At 48.0% G+C, this 26,642-nt stretch overlaps 1 protein-coding gene across 2 annotated transcripts in view; it reads left to right on the forward strand.

Annotated features, from left to right (window-relative positions):
- LOC118234709 (matrix metalloproteinase-16-like) overlaps positions 1-24,933 on the forward strand; it is a 45,906-nt gene extending 20,973 nt beyond the window's left edge. Inside the window, exons 6-11 of one of the 2 annotated variants that reach the window (XM_035431477.1) lie at positions 6,398-6,559; positions 9,538-9,752; positions 13,578-13,716; positions 17,436-17,586; positions 20,181-20,296; positions 21,534-24,933. In XM_035431477.1, the coding sequence (XP_035287368.1) occupies positions 6,398-6,559; positions 9,538-9,752; positions 13,578-13,716; positions 17,436-17,586; positions 20,181-20,296; positions 21,534-21,868 (1,118 nt within the window). In that variant the 3' untranslated portion in view covers positions 21,869-24,933. The remainder of the gene's footprint in view (positions 1-6,397; positions 6,560-9,537; positions 9,753-13,577; positions 13,717-17,435; positions 17,587-20,180; positions 20,297-21,533) is intronic. The other variant, XM_035431478.1, reaches the window with a different exon arrangement.
- Positions 24,934-26,642: the final 1,709 nt, after the last annotated feature.

Below are 26,642 nucleotides of genomic sequence, written 5' to 3' on the forward strand. Positions count from 1 at the left end.
GAGTGTTGACAAACAGAAGAGTTGTTATCGGGGCAGAACGAGGTCACCCGGTGAATCATGCTGTCTGGGGGTCTGGGATGTGGGAGTGTGGGCGGGAGGGGGGGGTTCAAAACACTAATGTCTGCAGCTGAAGTGTTCCGGTCTGCTGCTCCAACACCCCCCAGGGGGGGGAGGGGGGTGGATGAGTCCAGAGTGCTTTTATAAAAATGCTAAATTCCTCCGAAAAAAAACTTTCACTGTAAACACTGATCATTGCATGAGGCTTCCCCATGCCCTACACGGGTGTATGTGTGTGTGTGTGTGTGTGTGTGTGTGTGTGTACAGGGTTTTGACTGGGGAAGACACGGCTGTAGACAGGACACAACGGGAAGGCTAAAGGTGCTGTAAGCTAACCTCCTCAGTGTGGCCTCTCAATGAGGAGCAGTTACGCCGCGCGGCCACGGGGTCCGGGACGTCAGAGAGGAGGATTTCGGCCCGGTTTCTGACCCGGGTGGGCGTGGACAATCTGCACGGCTGCTCCTGCAGTCTGATTTGGACGTGGTGGGGAGCGGTGAATTTAAAATCCGCAGACTTAGCAGGAGGGGTCCAGAAATCAGAACCAACCAGAATATATACAAGCTGGTTTCAGACACCCACCCCCATATTTGGGGCATTTTTGGGGGCTTGACAAAGGGGGGGGTGGCACCGGGGGAGGCGGGAGAGGGGATGAGGTTTTCTACAGTGAAGCGATGGGAGCTACAGTGGTACCCTTCCCTGAATTAGTGAGTGGTACCTGCTTACACAAATATTACACCGCACACGCTTCCTGAGTATGTATGAGATGGACAAAAGTGCGCAATAAAAATATCGACTTACTCCCACCAGGGCTAAAATTGCGAGAGAAGAAAGAAATGCCGTTGCTTTGTTGGTGCCTCGGAATAAAAATAGGCTGAGCACCGTGTGTGGGACTGTGAACGCGTCTGATTGATCTCCTGAGTCCAGCATCGGGGCCTTCGCCGGTTGTAAGGAAAGTTGCGGGTATTGTAAATGCGTCACGACTCCAACATTCGTGGCCTGACGCTCTGGCGGCGGCGGGCTGCGTCCTCGATCGATGCCCAACTGAGTTATATTGCCTGAGTAAAGTTTTTTTTTTTTTTTGACGATGTACATGAGTACGTCTCCGCCAGGAACGCTGGAATAACAGTCAGATGCAGCTGCCAAAACAGCCCTGCGTATATATTCACTCCTACTTTTTTTTTTACGACTGAATTTTTTTTTTACAGTTTGCTAATTAGCGCAAACAATTCGTTTAAGTGTTCCAGTAGGTCATGAATTTAAAGTCTAAATTAGGGGAGATGAAGTGCTTTGCTTCTCTGCGGTCGCACTGTTGCGCAGGTTTGGGGAAACGCAGATTTAAATCCGGTTGCTCTCCCTGCTACGCCATTTGTTTGCGTGTAAATATGGCTTCGAGGTTTTGATTGGCCGTCTACTGAGATCGACCTGTGAGACCATTCGGATTTTTTGCTTTGCAGAGTAGGCGCCTCTAGTTCCCCTCTCATATAAAAAAGGGCTGATGGAATTCTGCCGCTCAAACAGACAGAAGAGGACTCTCAAATCGATGGGTCATATTTAATTCTACTCTGTGTGAGATTTGCTTTCACAGGACTTGCTGTTTGCCCTGTCAACAAGCCCCTGTTTAATATAACCGAGTATTTGAGAGAGTTTGGGGCAGGGGTGGGTATAGGTGTGGGGGATAGGTTGGAGCTGGGGGGGCCGGGGGGGGGGGGGGGGGGGGGGGGGGGGGGGGGTGGGGGGGAGGTGGCCTCCGTTCTTTCTGCAGTTCTACACTATCTCTCGCTCTTCTACCACTCGAGCTCCCGGCCCGGAGGATAACTCGCTCTGGATACTGGACGCCGATGGGATCTGTCTCTACTTTCATTTAAACTGTGTCTGTGTGATCGCAGTTGGGCTCTTTAGATCTTATTCCTTTTGGTTCGGGTTCAGTATAGTCCCTCAGCCCATTCTGCAGGGATAAAAAAAAAAAAAATCAATTTCACCGCCTGGAATAGACAGTGTGATGCGCACGGGCTCAGATATAGCAGATCTTCTCCGATTGGATTTTTCTCAGTTGCTATGGTTTGTGTGTCTCGGCGACGGTGACTGTTGTCGGGGGGGATCCGGGTTGTGTTTGTAGGACAGTCCCCGGCGGCTCTGGGAACGGCGTGCGGGGTTGTGCGGTACACCTGAGGTTCAGGCAGAGCCAGACCTGAATCCACTTCCTGTGAGGTCACTATGGGGGCGTGTCCACCAGGAGGTCTATCATTGTGCTAAAGCAGCAGGTTAGCAGCCCAGCACAGTATAGCAACATGCCACCAGAAGTGTTTGGCTATGGGCTGGCTGTTTTGGTTATGTGTATTTGGTTATGGGGTATTTTCTATATTTATCAGTGTGAATGGTGCTAATGGCTAATGAGGAGTCAGGTGCAAACATGTTTGAGCTTGCAGCTTCACAACTGCACAGCATAAAAACAACAAATCTGTAAAATTGCTTTGAATATTGAAAATTTTTTTTATTTTTTAAGGAAGACAGACATATCTAAAATAGTGCAGAGATTATGAGGAAAATGCTGAAATAAACAGAAATAGCGCTTCTGTTCGGGAAGACGGCAAGGTCTTCGGTCACAGGACAGAGGTCGCAGGCGACCCGAGTTTTGGCGCCTGTCTCACGTCTTGCTGACTCAATATCAGGGCCTCCAGGCATCAAATCAGAGCCGCGTCTATTATACACCCGGCCGTTTCTCCCGCACGTTCAGTTCTGCTGCTAGAAATGGGACATATCGCTGTTGTGTGGCAGAAGGAAGAGGGATTTATTCGCCTGCAGTCACACAGGGAACCAGAAGGACACTGGCGGTGACTCCGCCCAGAGGAGACACCATAGAGCGCTGAGCGCTCGCCAGCTGAACGCAGTCCTCCAAACGCGCTATTTTCTGACACCTTTTTTCTCTCTCCCGTGCGTCCTGCCCTCGGTCCGGCTCTCCGTCTTGATTCCCCCCAAACCTCTCTCCCGCTCCGCGGGTTTTCCTGGCCCGGGTTCTCATTCGGCTATTTATAGCGCGTTCCCTGGAGTTTGACTGGCAGAGTCGCCACGGTTACCGACCGAAGTGTCAGGCCCCGTCTCGTCGCACCTGGTGACTCGTGCGGGTGCGGCAGCGGGAGATAAGCGCGCGCGGACCTCGTCGCTTGTGGCCCGTTAACCGATTGGCCGTGTAAAATTCCCGCCACTTTCGAGTCGCTCGCATCATCTCATTTTAGAGTGCTGTCATCGCCGCCCTTCATAGCCGCGGAAGAGCGGAGGGTGATGGAGTGGGACGGGGCGGCGCCGGACGTGACCCCCGTGTTCGAGCCCGGCGTGCGAATTGATGGATGCTAACGGCGCGCGCGGCCTGGTGATCAATCTCCCCGGGTCGGGAGCAGAAGACGTTCTGCCGCTCGAGGCTGTGATATCCCTGCCGCGTTGCGTGCGGGCGTCGGTCCGTCTGAAGGAACGCCTGGAAGCGGAGCTGCGCGGAGCTGCGCAGTGCTGCGCAGTGCTGCGCAGTCCATCTGTTAAATGGCTTCCTTTCGGTCGGCTTCCTGCGTGCGTCATTTCATCCGTTTGTTCTCGGTGTTTCCGATGTACTCTTGTCACAGATGGCCACGTTTTTAGTTTTTAAAAATGTATCTATTTTTTTCTACCGTCTGTGCAACCTGTTCCCACTCATTATAACAGAAGACTAACGAGCTCTCAGCTGTCTCACCTGATGTGTTGGGTTGGATAATCCATCCATCCATTATCTAACCCACTTATTCCTGGTCAGGGCAATGAGGGGTGCTGGAGCCTATCCCAGCATGCATTGGCCAAGAGGCAGGAATACACCCTGGACAGGTTGCCTGTCCATCACAGGGCGCACACATCATTCACTCACACACTCATACCTAGGGGCAATTTAGACTCTCCAACTAACCTAACCTGCATGTCTTTGGACTGTGGGAGGAAAATTCATGGGGACATGGGGAGAAAACTCCACTCAGAAAGAGTTTTCTCAAAATAAGAAAATAATTAGACAGACAGATACGATCATGGTGGTGAAGGGGTACGTAGCGGAGATGGCGGACCTACAGAAAGTGCTTTTAAAATGACGACTGATTAATGGCCTGACCCATAAAACATGCTGAGACCCGGAGTTGGTTTTTAAGCACATAATGTACAGCTGACATCTGTGGCTGTGACAAGACAGGGCGATCATCTGACCTTCTGACCTTTTTTTTACTGCCTGCGCTTGGTACCAATGTTTCAGGCAGGCATATTGGTCCCTTCAAGCATACTGGCTAACGCTCAGAAAGACTATGCCAGCAAGGCCCTTGAGAATTGCTGTGATAACTCTCTAAGCCCTGTTTTTAGGGGGCCCACGTTTTTACCGGATGGCTTCAGGGTGCTAAGGCTTCCTTTCAGTCAGAATGTTAATCCACTTTTAGCACATTATTGACAAGAGTCAGAAATATTACAGCATAGTGCTTCCGATTATTGTTTTCCGCAATGCATTTGTGCTAATGTTTGTGAATCCCTATCAAACAAATGTTAAATGCATAAAATAATTAATGGTGCAAAAAGAAATCAGTACAGATTTGCCAGTCATAAATCATAACACACACACACCCAAACACACACGCAGACACACACACGCACGCATGCGCACACACGCACACACACACACACAGTAGTTTTCTCTCTCATGTAAACATCCAGCATCCAGGGCGCATGGTGATCTAGGCAGTGGTCTGTGGTGTTTTCCAGGCCCACTGCCCCATCATGTGTGGCTGCTGCCCTGAAGGGAACAGTGTCCTTACAGGACCCTCCAATCTACCCTCCCCACGTGGTCTCCATCTGAGGAGATGCCAAAATCTCCAGTTCCCCTGTGGGTCTAACTGCTGCCTCTTCCTCTTCCCAGCTCATGGGCTACAGATTTTGGAGCAGCCTGCTCAGCACCCCCCCCTCTACCCCCCCCCCCCCTCCATTCCTCTGTCTGGCTCTGCAAGGGACTACAACAGAGTACCTAAAAAGAGAACGTTTTACACCGAAATATGCCTCCTGTGCCTTGTTTCCCCTCAGATCTTTATCACCAAACATTTTTTTTTCCCTCGCTCTCTCTCGCTCTTTCTCCATCTTTTTTTCATTTCCTCAAGAGCCTTATCCTTATTTCAGGGCACTGTACTCGTGCTCTCGCCCCCGGTGGCACGCTCAGTTTGCGTTTCCATAGATACGCTCTCCGATATCTCTCTGTGGGAATGACATCACAGCGCAAGCTTATACTGTAAAGCCCTGCGAGGAGTTGTGCTGAACCACAAGACTGGTACCCGCGTACTATTAACCGTGGCTGTTCGCGGTATTTCACACGGAGGGGAACACCACAGCAGTCAAAGGGAAGCGTAACAAAAGGGCCTCTTGGAAAGCGTTTGGCTGCTGTATTTGAGTGCAGGACGACCACCGGCCATATTCTGGCCATAAATGCTGTTCCTATGAAGAATGATGTGATCAGACAATTGCATTGGTGTATTTAAGTCAGTTCATTTCTGAACCATTTTCACTGGTTAAAGGTTTTTTTTTTTAACTTTTTGTTTTTATATCTGATTGAGGTGAGGAGAAAGCACTCTAGTGGGTTATCCTACTCTGATTGGTGCTACAGGTCATCCCACTCAGATTGGTTCAAAAGGTCATTCCACTCTGACTGTTCCAGCGGGTTACCCTACTCTGATTGGTCCAGCACGTTATTCCACTCTTATTGGTCCAGAAGATTATTCTACTCTTATTGCTCCAGCAGATTATTCCATGCTCTTTACAGACTCTCAACAGAAAGAAAGAAAGTGAAACAGGCCTAAGTATTATTTTATAAGATGAAAAATGAAGAGCGTTTGGTGCTGAGGGAGGGTTAGGGGTAGCAAGTACCGGTAATGTGTGAGCACTCAGCTGCAGCGTCCTTCTGAGACCCAATCAGGAATCACGGGACATACGGAGAGCTGCACTGCCATATGCAGGCTGTGTTTCTCTCATTTCCAGTCCCGGGTCAGTGGGTCAGCTGCTGTAAAACCCTGGCCTTAATTGCAAGAGCGCTGACAAGTGCTTAAAGCCCTTCTCAGAGTCCCTAGATCTATTACACAAGCACAAACACACACACACACACACACACACACACACGCACACACGTGTACACACACATGTTAATGTATGGTGTTGTGTGTTCTGGTACTTCGGCTGGGGTAACTCCCACAGGTACAGGACTATAGTCTCATCATGACCATCTCCCCCCCCACCCCGGTAGTAGTTGCCATGGCCACTGTATCCGTCTCCCCCATCCCAACTGGTTTCTTTGTTGTCTCCGCAGGAAATGACCTCTTCCTGGTGGCGGTGCACGAGCTGGGCCACGCCCTGGGCTTGGAGCATTCCAACGACCCGACCGCCATCATGGCGCCCTTCTACCAGTACATGGACACCGAGAACTTCAAACTGCCTTACGACGACCTTCAGGGGATCCAGAAAATCTACGGTATGTCACTGTGGTGATGGTGCCTGGGGGTGGGGGGGAGGGGGGTGGGGGGGGACAATGACAGGGGGAGAGGTCTCTGAAGCTGGATCCATGAGGGAGTGAACAGTGCAGGGGTGCACAATGAGGAGTGATCCATTTTGGGATTTCATTCCAACTTCCACTCTGATTTATTTAATCATCCCAAGCATTTGTTTGATTTGAAATCTTCTGATAAAGTAGCGGAGTGCACAATGCAATTCTTGACGGAACAATGCCAACACACACACACACGCACACACAGACAAAGACACACACACACGCACGCACACACACACACACACACAGACACACACACACCAGCCCTCAGCACCAGACCCCTGGGCTAGCGGCTCAGCTGTAGCTGACAGGTGTTGGTGGAGGTTTGCCTACAGTAATGGCTCTGAGTGGGATTCGGGTCTCCAGTTCCCCGAAGTGTGTTCCCATTTCCAAAACGCCATTACAGGCAGATTCACACCCCCGTTCACAGACGAACCAGCGCGCCGCCGTGCTCTCCTGCTGCTGGGGCCATTAAGGTTATTAATGCTCTTGAGTGCTGTTTCCTGGGTGTCTCTCCTCCAATGGGAGCAGGGCTGTGCCTCGGTGAGAATATGAAAGGCAGTGTTTGGCTGGATTCGCTGTATTGGAGATCGACTCCGTGCGTGCGCTGTGTACCTGCGTGGACATTTACTCCCAGCTTCTTGTTCAGACACCTTTTTTCCTACAGAAATCTGAAAATGATTTCCAGTCAGACTGACTCATTAGATGATAAAATAATGATTTTTTTTTTTTTTTTTTTTTTTTTTTGAGAACAAGCTCTTTTGATGCAGTGATGCAGTTCTAAGCAGAATCATTCATAGATGTTTCAATCAGCAGGAAATACATAAAAAGGGTTTCTGATGAAAAAGAGGTTCCCAAGGGACCCCTGGTTTCCTCCATGGCCCCTGGGTCACACACACGCACACACACACACACACGCACACTTACACAGATACACACACTCACACACACAGACATACACACACACACACACAGACACACACTTGTATACCTCTCTATGCCTGCCTCTACACCTCCCCCAACCTCTCCAGAGAGGGAGAGAGAGAGAGAGAGAGAGAAAGAGGATGAGGAGGTAAACAAGGGAGGGAATGTGTGCGTGTGTGTGAGAGAGAGAGAAAAGAACAAAAGTCAAGTAAAGAAAGTGTTGGAGAGAAGGAGAGAGCGACGTGAGAAATTCTGAGAGAGGGAGGAAAGGCTGAGTTTCAGGGGAACAGAGACTGTGCGGAAGATGTAGACAGAGAGATGAATGGGAAAAAGAGAAAGAGAGAAAGAAAGAGTGGAGGAATGAGAGGAACAGGGGGCTGAGCTGGAGGGAGGGAGGGAGGGGCGGGGGTGGGGTCAGCCGCAGGAGAAGGGCTCTCCGTTCTGGAGGCCGGCGTTTCGTCAGCTCGCGAGCTCTCTCAACCTCACGTCCCCAGGATAAGGCACCCTAGTCGGGTCCGATCGGCCCTCTTTTGTGTCAGCGAGCGCCCCGAGATCAAGCCCCGCCGCCCCAGCGAAACCCCGAAAAACGCTCAGCAGTCAACAGAGCCGCGGCCGGGAGCGTGCCGTACCCCCGCGCGATTCGCCGAGCGAACGCGCTCGTAACGTTCAGCGGCGGTGACACGGGGGAGATTACTGCGTGTCTCTGATTGGTGGGAATATATAGCACGCGCACGCACAAACACACACAGTAATTACAGTATCTTAGCAACCACAGCTGTGCATATATGAATGTTATTTTTTTTTTTTAAGAAGAGGAATTAGTCTTAGTAACAGTTTCCATTTTCCATTTTTACCAGGGCATAATGTGATTTGGATTATTATCCTTTGTGTGTTTTCGTTGACAGTGGGGTGGAATTACTGGTAGACCAGTTTCTTTCTCAGATAATGTCTGACATACAGCTGTAGGTGAATATGTAAATGATTGTGCAAATTTTGCAGTGGCAATTAACTGCTTTCTGTACACCATTAATAAATAATTTTCGAAGTGAAAATCTTTTTTCGCCATGATTATGTTTCTTCCCAGCTCTTGAGCATGTGAATTATTAAAAAAAATAAAAAAATAAAAAATTAATACGAGAACTGATTTTCACAGCAGCTGTCTTTGGGGCAAAGAGAGCCTTTGAAAAACCTGACAGTGAATTTTAAAGCTTTATTTATTTATTTATTTATTTTCCCACAGACCACGCTTATCTTGCTGCGAACAGACAGTTGGGTTTGTAATAGACTCCTGCCGTTACACGCTCCTGCATCGATCCTGATAAACCCGCTCTCCCTTCAGAGGCTGCGCAACGCGGGATTTCATTATATTTATCAGTTTATTGATTTTATTATTTTTTCGGAGGATTATTAAATATTTTTGTCTTGCTTTTTTTTGTTGGTATTAATAGATGCAGTTCCTTACCTTCTCTTTGTGCTATCAAAGAGACTAAATGTGGGCCCCTGTGGAGGCTTGGTTGATTGTGTGGAAGTGGACTAGTCCTGCCATTGAACGTGTATATTGCTCCTTAAGTTTGCCGTTACATACATTGGTCGCAACACGGCACCCTTCAGCGGTCGTCTTGGAAACTCATTTGGGGCCTTGCGGTCTTGAGGGCGTCTTCCTGTGTGCCTGTGACCCTTGCCTTGTAGAACTCATAAATAAGGCTGGAGATGACTGTCCTGCTCAGTCAGAGGTCTTTGGGTCTGTCTGGTGTTCATAGCACCTTAAGCTTATGAGCCTTACCAGGCTCACATACAGGAAGTGTTCATTCAACTATAATGTGACTTTGATTTTCTACTGGGAGTTTTGCTGTGTAACTGTGACCAGGCTCATAACCTTGTGCTCATATTGCCATGAAGTTATGAGGTAGACAGAATTATACATTTATTGTATAATTCATCTCCTTTTTTTATTTTTATTTTTTTCTGTGTATCTCCAGGTCCCCCAGACAAGGCCCCCCAGCCGACCCGGCCGCTGCCCACGGCCCCGCCCCCCCGCTCGCCCCCGTCGGACCCCCGAAAACACGACCGCCAGACCCGCCCCCCGCGCCTCCCAGCGGGGGACAAGCCCGCACACCCCAACGCCAAGCCCAACATCTGCGACGGCGGCTTCAACACGCTGGCCATCCTGCGCAGGGAGATGTTCGTCTTCAAGGTATGCAGTGCGCAGAATAGTGAACCATTACAGTACAGAAGGCGTCTTCAAGGTATGCAGTGCACAGAATAGTGAACCATTACAGTACAGAAGGCATCGTCAAGGTATGAAGTGCGCAGAATAGTGAACCATTACAGTACAGAAGGCATCGTCAAGGTATGCAGCGCACAGAATAGTGAACTATTACAGTACAGAAGGCGTCTTCAGTACTTATTTATCCAACGTACTGTATAGACTCGTGTGACATGCGCAGTGTTTCTTAACTACTTCTATCCTGGCTGGTTTTCATAATTCAGCTCAGTTCTGATTTGATCTGTTAAAACACAGAGAGAGAGAAAGAGAGAGTGATAGACGAGACACGAGGATGGAGCAGATCTGAGAGAGAGAGAGAGAGAGAAAGCGAAAAAGAGATAGAGTGCACACTCAGGTCTGTAACCAGTAGCAAATTCCGAGCTTTTATCTGATAATGGCTCTGAGCTGTGAGACAATTTTCTGTCAGAACAAGAAGTTTGGCACACAAATACTCACACACACAAACACACACACACACAAATACTCACACACACAAACACACACACGCACAGTTACATAAAGAAAATATACAGCCTGCACAGAGAGAGAGAGCGCAGTCAAACACTGATCACAGGTTCACGTAGGGGTAGATTAAGTACCAAAAAGGGTCGCACAAACGAGCAACCGACTTCTCTGTGTGCGTGTGTGTGTGTGTGTGTGTGTGCACGCGTGCGTTTGCATGTGTGTTCTAGCTTCTGAGCTCCACCATTTAATTGGGGCCACGCAGTAATGAAATTGGAAGGGATTAGAAAAAAGAGAAAAAGTCCTGAGCTTAATTAAAGGCGTTTGTCTCTTTTGCTCATTCCTTCCGTGGCTGATCCAATCATATTTTGGGGGGGATTTAATTGGGAGTGCGAGGCTGTGTTCGGGGATCAAAGGCGAGCAGAGGCGGGTGATCTTGGTCTGTCACGGTCTTGTTGTGCTCTGTGACTCTGCAAGGAGAGATTTTTTAAAAATATTTTGTCGAACAGCCACTGCCATCACGAGGCCCTAGCCTGGAGCCATGAAGCGAAGCTGCCTCTCTTTCTCTCTCTATCCCCCTCCTCCTCCCCCTCCTTTTTTTTTTCTCCATCCCATTTTTTGTCCCTGTGCCTCTCTCTCCCCATCTTGACTATTTTCTCAGTTTTACTTTCCATCCCCCTCTCTTTCTCTTCGGCTCAACCTGCTGCCACCCCCCTGCCTCCTTTCTCTGTTTGTCCCTGTACTGTGTGACAGGCAGCAGGAAGGTGGAGGGAGGGGGAGGGGGTGTGCAGGGGACTGGGGTGCAGCTATGTTCTATTTTGGGTTTCTCTGCCCCCTGGCAGCCCATGTGGGCACCACTCCAGCCCTGCACTGCCACACACCTGCCACTCCAATGCCCACATAGCCAGCATGGTGAGGGTGGGGGGGGGGGGGGGTGGGGGGGCCCTCTTCCTTTCGACTCAAACCCCCTCCTCTTACTCTGCTGCTGCCACCATTACAGGCTCCTTAGCATTAGCATTACTGTTAGCTCAGCCGCGTTGCTGCAAGCTCACTCACCGGCACGACGCTGTTCTGCGTGCTTAGCACCGCTGCTTCATGACAATTCATTATGAAGCTCCCATTTTAGCGCCCCTCGTCTCCGAAGAGGCTGTCAACACTTCGTGTATGTGTGTGTGTGTGTGTGTGTGTGTGTGTGAGTGAGTGAGTGAGTATAGCTGTTTTCTTTCTTCTTTGTGAAGGCCCTCGGCTGTAAAACAGGAAGTGTGATCGCCGCCTCCATGCCAGTGGCACCACGGTAACGCGTCCCTCGGAGACTAGGGGACGTGCGGAGAGACAGGTGTCACTCTCGGTGTGCTGCATTGGGGGGGAATTCAGAGCCAAGGTTGAGGAGTTCGGTGGCGTGAGCTTTTTCGGCATTGCCCCAAGCACTGTCCGGAGCTGTTCTCTGTAGCGCAGCGGATAGGGATCCTAACAGACAGTGCTCCCTCTCCCCAGTTTGCCCGTCTAACACAAGTTTCATGATTAACATGGAACTTTCCGGAAGCGGATAGGTGTTTTGAAAACGTGTGGGGGAAAAAAAAGGGGTTCGCTCCGAGAGCTAGGCCGAATCACAGCTTCCTGCAGCCGCCCCTCTGAATGCTTCTCGTGTTTTTTTATAGCTCCTCCAGAAGCGAACGCCTCGCTGATGCGCGCGTTTAATCGATCGGGGTGTCAGCGCCCCCCCGCTGGAGTGCGTCAGAACGCCGCGGCACGCGCGCCAGTCACGGGGCCGTTTCGGCGTGTTTACGGTTCCCGGGCGGGGCGGGCCTGTGGCGGCGCCGGCGGGAGCCCCGCGGACCGCGGGAGAGCGGGTGAGATCTCGCACGCTGTGCCGAGCGGCGAAAGCGCGCGCGCGATTAGCTCCCGAAGCCCGGGCCGCGCGTCGCGCAATTAAGAGCCGCCTCAGCGCTTAAGGAGGCAAAAATAGAGCGGCCCCCGTGGGGAGGAGAGAGAGAGAGAGAGAGAGAGAGAGAGAGAGAGAGAGAGAGAGGGAGAGAGAGAGAGAGAGAGAGAGAGCCGCCTGATCTCCCCTGGGGCCCGAGGCTCCGCTCCCCGCTACCGGGGCCCGCAGCTTTAATGAGCCGGGCCGGGTGTTATCTGTGTGTGTGTGTGTGTGTGTGTGTGTGTGTGTGTGCGTGCGTGTGTGTGTGCATGCCTGCATGTGTGTGTGTGTGTGTATATGTATGTGTGTATGTGTGAATGTGTGCTGTGTGTGTGCTGTGTGCATATGTGCTGTGTGTGCGCGTGTGTGTGTGTGTATGACACGTGCATGAGCCCACTTTTACCTGACCGGATCTTTTTGCCATGAACAGCACAGTCTGCGGGTTTGCATTTATGAAATTACACGTTTATGTGTTTACTTCCTGGATTACAGACCTGAAAGCTATGGCTTCCAGTCTTTCTGTGCACAGTGCTGTTGTTACCCAGTGAGTCTAGACATCTCAAGGTGTGGAAATCTAGGTTGAGAGAGGTTTTGACATAAATGGACTAGGTTGACGCCGATATGACTCATGTTTTCCCCAAATATAGCCTGTCCTAGTCAGCTAGAAAACTTGAACTTTTCAACATAATGTAGCCGGTTTTTTGGCCTTGAATGCCTAGACGACGTTTCATCGACTTTTCACAACAAAAATGTTCACTGGGTAAATGAAAAAAAAAACTCCTGCTGAGCAGCCTGGCAGCAGATCCTGCGGGTTATGAAACAGTCGGTGTTGTAAGCCCCTCATGCAAATAGGCAATTAGCACTGGACTAATGATGCAAGGCAGACTCAGAAAGGGGAAGAGGTGGGACCCACCTATTAAATAACATCATTGCCACTTTTTTTTACTTACACGGTACTGCTGTAACCTTTTGTGAGCTTTCTTTTTCCGAATTCCTTCTGGGGATTTTGTGTAAAGTGATGATAACGCCGTGTTCTCCTCCATTTTTTTCTCATCCGCTTGTTGAGTCGCACAACGTACGCTCGTAACGTTGTCACATGGGAGAAACCTGTGTATCTCATGTTCTGCCTTCCTGGTGGTAAAAAAAAAAAAAAAAAAAGTGTTTCTATGACTTTTTTTCTTCGCCACACCTTTTGCTGCAACGTTATGAAGTGTTTCCGCGGTGTTTCACTCCCCGAGCTCTGCCTCGCAGCAAAGGCACTATTTCCAGCCGCCTTCCGTGCGAGACCTCTTGTGAAATCGCTGTTCTTTTTTTCTTCATGTAGTGGACCGCCGTTCGTGACCCGCTCTCTCCGCCTCCTCTCTCCTCAGGACCAGTGGTTCTGGAGGGTGCGGGACAACGCCGTCATGCCGGGGTACCCCATGCAGATCGCCTACTTCTGGAGGGGGCTTCCGCCCAAGATCGACGCCGTCTACGAGAACAGCGAGGGGAAGTTCGTGTTCTTCAAAGGTGAGAGACGGTCCGCAGACTTTTTACTTACGTTCGCGTTCGTTTGCATTTGTAGACATTGTAACCGCGAGCCACGTGCAAAGCTTACGGCGTGTATCCAAAATCCGGTCATAAGACTTGATTTCACTGAAATGATTCAAGGGCACAGTAGCAATGCCTCGCCCCCTCCTCCCATGGGAATCAAACCTGCAACCTCTTTTACAAGCGCAGTTCCCTAACCATTTGACTGCACGCCCAGGACAGCAATTGCATAAGTTTCAACAAACAACCTGAGATACAAATCTTTTCTTTTTTTTTTGCCTGGGTAGTCATGGACAGGCTTGCTGGATCTTTGTGGGTGCAGACTCGGTCTTGCCTAATCTTTCCTCTATGTCCCATTTCTGTAAAGCGTCTTTGTGCAAAGGTCTCCGTGAAAGTCACTGTGCAAATAAAGTCGATCTGAACTGTGTTTTACTCCACTGGGTCACTACAGTGTCACAGACACCAGGCGCTGGAGACTGAAGCGCTGACTGGGCCACGCCCACAGCGCTGACATCACCGTCACAGAACGGCATCGCCTCCCAATAAGCACGCGCTCGCGTGTCGTTGCGCGTCGTGTGCGCTGAGGCCGTGTAAAGCAGGAGGGCCCTCTGCTCGGAGCCCGGGGCCTTGCGTCCGCGGTCTCACCCGGCCCGATCAGAGGGAGGCGGCGACGCGCCAGCGCCTCCGTTTCCATGGCAATCGAACGCCCGCCTGCTATTGGGCGCCCGCCCCCGTCATTAATAATGGAAGACGGAGCTGGCAGCGCCTGGCAGACTCCTGGCCGAGGGACCGAGCGTGTTGCACTGGAGTCGGGTGTGTTTTTTTGGTTTTTTTTCCCTGGCAGAATTATACATTATACTTGTTCGGCTGATAAGGTCTCGCCTGTGAAGTGGAAGGCTACTGCAGCTAATGTAAATGTATTTTTTTTATTTATTCATTTGGAGGAAAAAGACAGTGCTCCTAAAATCTGAGAGAGAATCTGTGAGCACCAGATGATGATGTAGGAATGGTCCAGCCCAATCCCCCCCCCACCCCCCCCCCCCCCAGTTCAAGGCCGCGGGGTGAAGTGTTTGCAGGAGATTTATGACAGAGGTTTATCTGGAGAGCGGTTGTTGTATTTAACCGAGGAAAGCAGGGAGTTAATCCTTCACTGAGAAACGCGCACACACAACACAGACATACACGCACAAACACACAAACAACAGAGAGAGAGACAGAAAGAGACAGAGAGAGAGAGAGAGAGAGAGAGAGAGCGAGAGCAGCGGTGAGGTCTTGGCATAGCTTGCTCATACAGTAAGGTACATCTTTTGACCATTACACTTCAAATTTCAAACGGCCATGCAGGTGTCCTCGTTGCAACATCACCAATAAAAGGAGAGATGAAAGCCTACTTCACCTGCATGATGGAGAAGCACATCAGACTGAAAGTGCAGCTAAAAGAAAAGTCAGTTGAGTCAGGAGAGTTTTATTTCTTTATTTTCATTTTAAAAGAGCGAATTGAAACAAAAACCAAGGCATTTAGGTTTGAAAATATTTGATCTAACATCACAATATCTTCAATACCTTGTGCCCAAACCTTTTTCTGTTTATTTTTTCTTTTTTTTTGTTTTGTTTAAACTGCTGAATTATTTCCAGGATAAAAAGCCAGCGATAACACCCTCGCCCTTTCTTTCCCTGCCGTTTTATCCCCTCGTTGGAAGGGCCTGGCATCGACAAATGATCAGATATTCACGAGCAGAACGATAAGCCACGGGCAGAAACCCTTCCTTTCCACTCACTCTCCTCCTCCTCCCTCGCTTTTTGGCGTGGGCAGCGCAGGCAGTAGCGGAGCCGAGGGGCTGCGTTTACACACATTCATGTGTTTACTTCCCTGGATTATACGCCGGAATGGCATGGGTTCCAGTCTCCTCTTAGACAGTGCATCTTTTGCCCAGTCAGCAGTAGGCGGAGTCTAGACGTCTCGAGGTGTGGAAATCTAGGTTTAGAGACGTTTTGACATAAATGGACCAGGTTGACGCCAGCATGGCTCAGGTTTTACCCGGAAATAGCCTGGCTTCATCCTCGTCAGCTAGAAAAGTTTCGCTTTTCAACCAAATACAGCCGGGTTTTAACCTGGAACGCCTAGACGGCGTTTCAGTGACTTTTTCTGACAAAAATGTTGACTCCTGCGTCCCTTCGCGTGTTCCCTCTTCCTCTCCCGCTCCTGCTCAGCATCGCCGGTGATGGAATGATTGCTTTTCCAGCCCATTTGCCGACTCCATAGAGGGACTTCCTGTGCCGCTGGGACGCGGGTTATTTTAGGGCAGATGGGCCACACGCTGAAGCGTGAGCGTGGCATAGAAGCCTTGTCTTCCACACGTTTCTGAGGCGTCTCGTCAAAACGCTCGTTCGAGACCCTAAAGCGAATCCGTTCACCATGGGGGCTTTCAGTGCTCCACCAGTCTACTACAGCGGTTTAGTGAGTTTTCACGTTTTTTTAAGGGGGGGGAGGGGAGGGAGAGGGAGGGAGTGGGTACAGTGTGATTTGGTCGGAGTGTAGCACTGTGGGTAAGGAACTGGGCTTGTAACCGAAAGGTCGCAGGTTCGATTCCCGGGTAGAACACTGCCGTTGTACCCTTGAGCAAGGTACTTAACCAAAATTGCTTCAGTATATATCCAGCTGTATAAATGGATACAATGTAAAAATGCTATGTAAAAGTTGTGTAAGTCGCTCTGGATAAGAGCGTCTGCTAAATGTCTGTAATGTAATGTAATGGTCTCAAGGCCATATTTAATCAAAAACCACAATGCAGTTTGCCCTTAACTCCAAATAGATCTTTAGCAGGTCAATGATGTTAATTAAGCACTTGAGTTCTGAAACACGCACACACAAAAAAAAAAGTAGCCAACGATAACCCCGCAGGATTCGAGTTTGAGATCCCTGTACCAGACACTTTTTTTTCCTTCCCTATTACATGAAGAGGATAAAACTCACCCAGAGGTCCCCGAGTCGGGTAGATCGAAACGCTTCTCCTCATAAACTCCGGAGCATGTCTGGTGCTTCAGTTACCCCCCCCCCCCCCCCTCCTCCTCCCCCCCCCTCCCAAACGGCTCGATTGCGCACAACAGCAGTTTTGAGATGGCTCAAGTAACTGAGATATTGTGACATTTAGAAATCGCTGTTTGGAAGGCAGGGAGTGTCGGTGCCCATCGCCACAGTTAGCTGCGGGTTATTTCCGAGGATGAAACACACACACAGCCTGTGGAATTGGCTTCAGATTTTTCCGGAAGCGGCAGTTCCCTGAATCGAGCGGGAGCTTGTTCATTCAGGAGTAAGTGACAGGTGCGGTCACTGACAAGGGGCTTCTGGAAACCATACAGTTCTCGTGCGATACATTGGATGATGTCGGTCTCTAATGAGCGTCACGCTTTTGTGGTGCCTAAATGGAAAAGCAATTGAAATTGAATCTATCTGGGACATATAAGTCCTTTCATGGGGTGACAGCTGTTGTGACCTTGTGTTGTCCTGGGAATAGGATCCATTCAAATCCCCCTCCATAACCCATTTCAGATCATTATCAATGTCCTTTTCTCCCCTGTTTGTCCTGCTAGCCCCCCGTCACGCTCATTGGTCAATGCGGTGTGGTTTGTGTGTTTAAAAACCAGCTCGGCGGAGGCCTTGTGGTGTGAACCGTGTTGTTTGCGACTCTGTTTTGCAGGGAACAGATTTTGGGTGTTCAAAGACACCACGCTGCAGCCCACCTACCCCCAGGATATCTCCATGTTCGGGAGCGGAATGCCCACGCAGAGCATTGAGACAGCCGTGTGGTGGGAGGATGTGGCCAAGACATACTTCTTCAAAGGGGACAGGTGAGTCCTGGCACAGCCAATCACAATCCCCGGAACTCCTGTTGGCTCCTCCTGTCTATATGACCTCACTGTACAGTATGTGGCTGAAGACATGGTATCTGCACTACACGTGGTTGTGCATGATGTTTTCACAGTTCTGTATGTGGTTGTGGATGATGACATCAGTGTTCCTTTTGCGGTTATGGATGATGACATTGCTGTGTCATGTATATACTTGTAGCTGATGACATCACTACTCTGTGTGTGCTTGTAGATGATGATATTGCTGTGCTGTGTGTGCTTGTATATGATGATATGACTGTACAGGGTGCTTGTAGATGATGATATTGTTGTGCTGTGTGTGCTTGTATATGATGATATGGCTGTATAGGGTGCTTGTAGATTATGATATCGCTGTACAGGGTGCTTGTAGATGATGATATCACTGTACAGAGTGCTTGTAGATGATGATATCGCTGTACAGGGTGCTTGTAGATGATGATATCGCTGTACAGGGTGCTTGTAGATGATGATATCGCTGTACAGGGTGCTTGTAGATGATGATATCGCTGTACAGGGTGCTTGTAGATGATGATATCGCCGTACAGGGTGCTTGTAGATGATGATATCTCCATACAGGGTGCTTGTAGATGATGATATCGCCGTACAGGGTGCTTGTAGATCATTATATCACTGTACAGGGTGCTTGTAGATTATGATATTGCTGTACAGGGTGCTTGTAGATGATGATATCACTGTACAGAGTGCTTGTAGATGATGATATCGCTGTACAGGGTGCTTGTAGATGATGATATCGCTGTACAGGGTGCTTGTAGATGATGATATCGCTGTACAGGGTGCTTGTAGATGATGATATCTCCGTACAGGGTGCTTGTAGATGATGATATCACCGTACAGGGTGCTTGTAGATCATTATATCGCCGTACAGAGTGCTTGTAGATTATGATATCGGCGTACAGGGTGCTTGTCGATCATTATATCGCCGTACAGGGTGCTTGTAGATTATGATATCGCCGTACAGGGTGCTTGTAGATGATGATATCGCCGTACAGGGTGCTTGTAGATGATGATATCGCTGTACAGGGTGCTTGTAGATGATGATATCGCCGTACAGGGTGCTTGTAGATGATTATATCGCTGTATTCTTTATGATGGGGGAGGAACCCTGTTCCCAGAGGGCTGCATCTGTTCCTGGATTTCATGCCAACTTCTTAATTCTTCATTTTATTTATTATTCAATTATACACCAACGCCTGCTTGGCTGCAGATGAGACCGCAGTCACATGTAGTGTCACATGTCACATGAGTATGTAAACGATAGGGGTAATGAAATAATTAAGAGCAGAAGCTGGCATGATGTCTGTGGGTGCTTACACAGGATGATCTCACTGCTCTGTGTGTATGGAGGATGATGTCACTGCTCTGTGTGAATGGAGGATGATCTCACTGCTCTGTGTATATGGAGGATTATGTCACTGCTCTGTGTGTATGGAGGATGATGTCACTCTTCTGTATGTATGAAGGATGATCTCACTGCTTTGTGTGTATGGAGGATGATGTCACTGCTTTGTGTGTATGGAGGATGATGTCACTGCCCTGTGTGTGTATGGAGGATTAAGTTACTGTTTTGTGTGTGTATGGAGGATGATCTCACTGCTCTGTGTGTATGGAGGATGATGTCACTGTTCTGTGTGTATGGAGGATGATGTCACTGCTCTGTGTGTATGGAGGATGATCTCACTGCTCTGTGTGTATGGAGGATGATGTCACTGCTCTGTTTGTATGGAGGATGAGGTTACTGCTCTGTGTGTATGGAGGATTATGTTACTGTTCTGTGTGTGTATGGAGGATGATGTCACTGTTCTGTTTGTATGGAGGATGGTGTTACTGGTCTGTTTGTATGGAGGATGATGTTACTGTTCTGTGTGTATGGAGGATGATGTAACCTTTCTGTGTGCCATTGAAAATGACAGCAATAGACTGCTTATCACCACACTTCATTTCCACTCTTGTTAGCAGCCAAGGATATTAAGCACACTATTTTTTGTGCAGTTGAGGATATTAAAGTGTCAATCCTCTATTTTTTCATAATAAAAAATGCCATAAAATGCCATATTAGATACCTTTTCACAGTGGCATTTTTGTAGCAATATCAATTCAATGTCATAAATTGCTCCTCTATGTGCTGTTTTCCACTGGTGGTGTCGGGTGCAACAATCCCAAAAGCATTCAAATGTGATGACGCACGCACAGGAACTTGCAAGCCGAATGCCAAAGAGCAAGCGTCAAAAATTCCAAAAAGCATCTTTAAAATTAGGTTTGATGTGTTGCTCAATATTACCATGTCAGACGACATTGGTGGTCGTCTCTATGCAGTCTTCTTCCTCCAAAATACATTACCGCTGGATCATCTTCAACGTAAAATAAGCACTCGATGTGCTCCCAGTAATAGCTTCGTTTCAAATGGAACTCTGGTATTTGGAGTGTGAAAACAAACTTTTGTGACCACCAGCCACCACAGATGTTTGCCAAATCCACTAAAAAAATAAGGACAGACACTTTAATTGTACTCTTTTTTGGGGGTTTGTTTGAAGGTACTGGCGATACAATGAGGAGATGAGGACCATGGACCCTGGGTACCCCAAACCCATCACAGTGTGGAAAGGTGTTCCAGACTCCCCCCAGGGGGCCTTTGTGGACAAAGCCAACGGTAGATACCTCAAAACTCACTCGAAAAATCACCCATGGACTTTAGGAGAAGGGGACATTAACCAAATATTTTATGTACTCTTGATTTTTATTTATTTTTTTTGGTTTCCTTGCATAGGTTCCCATCGTTTTCACATTAGTCTAAATGAGCAGCATCATTTATTTTAAGGTGCTGTGTTGTACTGCATTGTAGGACATCACTATAATCACCAAGGCTCTAAAGCACAACAATCACAATTACTGACTGATTTGCATAAGCCAATAACTGTCAATGTTATGGCCCATAAATATGGCTAATAGTCATTTCCACTTCCACTTGCTCAAGTCCTAAATGCCAGATTGGGTACGACCCTGCCTTTTCGCTGAGGTTAGTTCATTAATTAATTGAGTGTTTAAGCAAATTTCACAAGGGGAACGGAGTGTACTAGGTCAGACAGACTGCGAGGAAACGGACATTGAGACCCGTTCCCAAGGCCAATCTGGCATCCTTGAGGGAGATGGAACCATGGGAGTGGCCTCAGGGGCCGGAGCGATGCTCTCATTGGCCAGGGCTGGTCACATGGCGAGGATGAGGAGATGGGTGTCGGAGGGAAGGGGTGTCAGCGTACTCCTGGTTTTGGAGACGGACAGGTGGAGAGACGCGGGGGGTTCGCGTTTTCTCTCGTTCCCCCCGGCGTGCTGAGATCACGGTTTTGGCGGTGGCCGCGCCCATCCGTGCGTGAAGGGTGGCACAGTGTTGCCAGGCATAGTTTGGCCGGCCACGTGTTCTCTCTAAACGTGCACGGTCCACACTGCCGCCTGAACACAGCGCGTACTGTACGTTCAGTTAGACTTGGTGACCTTAGCTGGCTCCATCCCTGTTAGGACCACTTAAAGATGTGTTAGATTTAATATAGGCATAAATTTGAAAGAAAAACATTTGTGTGCAGGTGCGCAGAGAAGCAATATGCATTTTAATGTGCACAACACATTTCTAAAAGAAAAATCACAGAGTGCATTAGATTATATAGGGAAAGGCATTGAAGATTAGAGGGGAGCACCGGAAATTCACATGAACTATAAATATTATACTATAATGCATCAGATTATTGATTTCTTCATACTTCATCAGTGTCAGTATGAATCTGTCCTCTGAAAAACAAATGCTAAAGAGAAAAACAACCTTAATGGCAAATGTAGCTAAACTGACCGAGGCCTTTTTTTCATTTTCTTCCCTTGTTGTCCCAAAACCCCTGCAGGTTTCACGTACTTCTACAAAGGGAAAGAGTACTGGAAATTCAACAACCAGAAGCTGAGGGTGGAGCCGGGCTACCCCAGGTCCATCCTGAAGGACTTCATGGGCTGCGACGAGTCTCAGGACCCCGAGCGGGACTGGCGCCCCCCGGAGGAGGACGTGGACATCGTCATCAAGCTGGACAACACGGCGGGCACGGTGAAGGCGGTGGCCATCGTCATCCCCTGCATCCTGGCGCTGTGCCTGCTGGTGCTGGTCTACACCATCTTCCAGTTCAAACGGATGGGCACTTCCCGCCACATACTGTACTGCAAGCGCTCCATGCAGGAGTGGGTGTGAGCTCAACCACCCCCCACCCCCCCCCCCAAAACCCCACCTACCCCCCACCTCCACCTCGCCCTCCTCCGAAATAAAACGAGGCGTCGGCGTCCTCGGGTGTCGACCTTGCGGACTGCGGGTGTGTTCCCTCTCACCCTCCCTCCCGTCTTTGTTTTGAAAGGAGGGGTTGCGCTGGCCTTTGCCTCTGCCTCCTCACTCCCCAAAACACGCCCCCCCCCCACCCCCCCCCCCCCCCCCAAGATGGGAGAGGCTACTTACTCCCTCTTCCCTAAATGTGGGCAGTGCAGCTGTGCAGTGGGGAAATGGGGTAAGGGTTCGATGACGCACTGTGACGTCCCTTGCCGCGTGAGGACTTCCCGCCAGCTGGATGAAGCCTGCTGGTGCCCGGGTCTTGCGCTAGTGCACGCTCAAAATTGCGCTAGCTAAAATGGCTAGTCAACAATTACTGACCAGTTACTTTTTTTTTTGTCTAATAATTTATTTACACCTCTTTTACCCCATTATTAATCCCTTAGAACATCTTACTTCTTTAAATTCACACACCCTAACCAAATAAATCCTTCCTCTCCAAAGAAGATTTCATTTTTTTAAATGTTTTTAATTTAGATTCATTGTTCACTGTTTATTTTTCCCTTCTTTCCACTCTTGATCCTTTGTAGTGATTGGGGTCAAGGACTTTGACTGTTCTGGCAGTCTGTCTCAAAACAGGGGCCAAAATACTCTGCAATATTTTTTAGCCGCCTTAATTATAGATTGCGTTTTTTTAAATCTTTTTTCTCATTCGCTGCTTTGTCTTTTTCACTTTTTCTTTTATTTTTTTGTTGGGTGAGCCAGTGTGGTGGGACAAGTACGAAAGCTAGCTGGTGTCCTTTTCCGCTGCGGCTGATTTATGGACATTGTTCGGTGAAATTAGCCGAGAGTCACCGGGGCCAAGTCGGGAAAGACCAGCCAGGCCGTATTTCAGAGTGAAACATGAGCGATGGAGAAGAAATGCGCTCCATGTCTGAACCGTCCACAATGACTGTGTGGTAAATGACTGCATTCAACCGCTGCCTGCTGGACTCGGTGGAAAAAGAGCAAAAATGCGAATCAGCTTGCGAATGGACGAATGTGCGCTCGCCCTCCCTCACTCTGAGTGCTCATTCACGATCCAAGCGTCGCTTCAAAACCCCACATTTTAACGTGACATCACCAGGATTTGTGCCATTTAGCATCTTCACAGAATGTCTTTTTTTTTTTTTTTTTTTTTAAATCTGGGTCGCCCAGATAGGGTATGTCCAGGTGGAGGTTGGAGTGAGCGTCTTTTCGCTTCAGTGCTCGCTAACTTCCTGTTCCTCTTGGACTCGGCCTGACTTTGCCTACTGTATCAAAAATTGAAAAGACAAAGCAAAAAATGTAAAAAAAAAAAAAAAATTCAAACAGGTTAACGACAGAGGATGAAAAGTAAGAAGAGGAAAGGAAATGTTTTCAAAGCGTTTGAAGCATTTGAAGTGGGTTTGGAGTTTTAGGCTGGGTCAACCAGCCTTGGACTAGCGCTCAACTCCCAGTTGGGTGGGGACCGAGCGAGAACAGTGACAGGACCGTTTCTGGAATCTTCCGTGTTCCTCTCTCTCGTCTTTGCCTCTCTTTTTGCTGTTTGTGTCCCGGCACGGTTAAAGAGATGGAAAAGGGTCACCGTGAAACCTCACCATCTAAAGTGGTACATTTCAAAAATCGGGTGGGGGCGGAGGAGGGTTACCAATGAACCCCTAACGCTCTGCAGCAGAGTGGGACTTTTCTGGGGTGGGATTGGAGATTCCCTGCCTCGGCTGCTGTCGAACAACCGGGTTTGTGTGAGAACTACAGTATCCGATTCACTATATTGGTTTCCTGTTTTGCTTCGGCAGCGTCATCGTGAGACTCTGAACAATGTGTGTGTGTGTGTGTGTGCGTCTGTCTGTACGAGTTTCAGATCAAGGGGGCCCATTGGTCAGAAATGGATCAACGCAGTTCCATCAGCACATGACAAAAAAGAAGAAGAAAAAAATGCCTTGAACCTCGTTCTCATGTTGTATCATATGTATGTACTGTAGGCGATGTGAACAGTTAAGGAAATCTGTCGGTCATATTTAACATTACCTTGAACGTGTAGGAGCGGTCTCTCCTGCGGTCTCTCTGACCTTTTGGTAGCGTGAGCCGCGTGCTGTGCGATGTTTGCCTCAGAGGTCGGGGCGAAGGAGCCGCTTATCTAGGGAAAAGATGAATAAACCCATCCTTCGCTGATCTTGTCTTTCCTGGTAAACATGAGAAAAAGACTCTCGGTGTGCACACGAAAGCAACGAGATTGCATTTTTCTTTGTATGTGTTTTTATCATTTTTTCTGGTTTATTATTATTATTATTTTTTTTTTAAGATTCAAGAAATTTGTCTTTTCAATAAGTCCGTGCATCTGAGATTGTACATAGAAGCCTTTGCACCGTGATATGTATGTGATGCTGGTTATTTCAGCATAACGTCAAAGGAAAGGTTCAGGGATTTTTCACACCCCTTTTCCCCCCAGATCATTAGTACCTGGAAGCTGTTGAGATTCCACTGCTAACAAAAGGCCAGAGAGCTTCTACGTCACAATCCCATCCGAGTGGGATTGACAGTAGGAATAAGAATATTTAAAGGAGGGTTTTAATGTTTACAAATTGCAATTGCTGATGTACCTTGGGAATGCTGTGGACTGTCTGTTTTTGTGGCACAACATCACAGTCTTGAATTTCTTTCCCTTACCCCTCCCCCTCCTCCCCTACAAAAAAGTAAAGAAAAATCATATCAGTCAGAGATTGAAGGACTGTGCATGTTTGTTGCTTCATATTTTTTATTATTTTGGAGTCGGGACATGATCTCTCTCTCCCTGGTTTTTTTTTTTTTTATGTCTTAATTTTCTGTGGTTTTGTTCCTTTGGGGAACCGATAAAGAGCTTTTTTATACTGTTTTATTTTTTCTTTCATTTTCTGTGCTCGGCGTTACTGTCTTGTTGCGTTGTACTAAAAAAAGAGCCATCTCGTGGATCAATAAATGGATCTAAATATGCTGAAGTGGGTTCCTGTTGTCTTCACTCTAACGTTACATCTACCTGTATGACCCATGTCGAGCTGATTACATACATGTTGTGTTCTCAGCTGTGTGTGTGTGTGTGTGTGTGGGGGGGGGGGGGGGGGGGGGGGGGGGGGGGGGGGGGGGGGGGTTCCATGTGCTCTGTTTGATGTATTTAAACAGAAGCTAATAAATTCTGGTGCTGAAGAGTTTGACATTATTAATATTTGATTCATTAATGGATGCCTTTCATGTTCACCCAGGCAAAAAATAAATGATCATCAAAATTGCACCAGAAATGCATTTTTTAACGTGTTACCTAATAATTTAGTTGAAAAGCACCTGTTCAGAACCATTTTCGATAGTTTACTCTGGAGTCATCGCTGTTATGTCCATGCTTATTTAATCTGAACCTGAAAGTTATATTTAAGTTTCCTTGAAAGAAATTCCGCGAGTGTTTGAAGGTGGACTTCAAAGGAAAAGTATCAAGTTGTCAATATCAGGCTTACACCAAATTAGTAGCCGGCAAGGCTGGTTTGTACAGCCAACAGTATTCAGCTATTTCTGTGGTGAATGAAGGTCCATGCTAACTGCCTAGAACACCGACTGTGGAAGCCTTTAAGTGATGACATTTTTGATGAGGTTCGACAGACACTGCTAAATAAAACACAACGTACCAGTGAAGAAAATCTGTTTGATTTTGCCAGGTTAAAATATGGCAACCCATGGTCCGCTCTGTCAGTACATTTTTTTCTCTTGTGTGTGGCTTTACAGCAGCTAGCGTCTTTCCAATTCTTCAGAATATAGAAGCAGGGCTTTCCTGCAAAAGAGCATCCGTGCTCAGCAAACCAACCCTGGGTAAATAAAGGTTAAATAAATAATTTATTTTTTAAAAAAGGTCAGTATGGGTGTCTCAGCCATTAACAGTATATAGATGGATGACAGAACGCCGCTGTTTTCAATGAGCGAGATTGGAGGTTGATTGCATCACTTCCTGAGCGGCCTCTCGTGCAATGGATACTGGGAATGCGCAAGATTGCACAGGCCCCAACTCTCCGGTTTGTGATACAAAAGATGTAATCCTTGTAGTAGCTGTGCTGTATAATTTGTAAGATTACAGCATCAAGTTTAGCAACCCAAAACCATCACGATTCATGAATCATCCTAGATATTTTGACATATTAAATTATTTCTCATATTCTCAAAATAACTTGCTATAAATGTGTAGTGCAGATTATATTTTTACACTCTCCATACGGCCAACCTCTATCGGAGTTTCAGGATTTTTTAGGGAGCTTCTTCGTCAAACATTAGAGCAAAGTCCTTTGAGGGTTCAGGTTTATGATGTCATCATTTGTGCTGAGAAGCCCCCAAAATTGTTGCTTCTGTTGGCACGCGCTAGGAGAGAAATGCTAGCCGCCCCCTGGCCTTAGCTGCTGACACCGGAAACATTTATTTAGCCTGGTTACTTTTTTACTCAGTAGGCCAAAGGGCCACATTTACTTCTACTTACAATATTTCCCCAAACATCTTTACAAATAAAAATACACACCAGAAATATATTAATAGCTTCCATAAATAAAATAATTGCTTAATAATTGCATCATCACTTAATGATGTCATTATTTGGCATAGCTACTGCTGGCATCATATCGACCAATTACGCAGCATCTCCTGCTTGGTCACAAAGGAGGCAAGGTCTCTTGGACTG

The sequence above is a fragment of the Anguilla anguilla genome, chromosome 8, assembly GCF_013347855.1.
Source record: "Anguilla anguilla isolate fAngAng1 chromosome 8, fAngAng1.pri, whole genome shotgun sequence".
Taxonomy (NCBI): domain Eukaryota; kingdom Metazoa; phylum Chordata; class Actinopteri; order Anguilliformes; family Anguillidae; genus Anguilla; species Anguilla anguilla.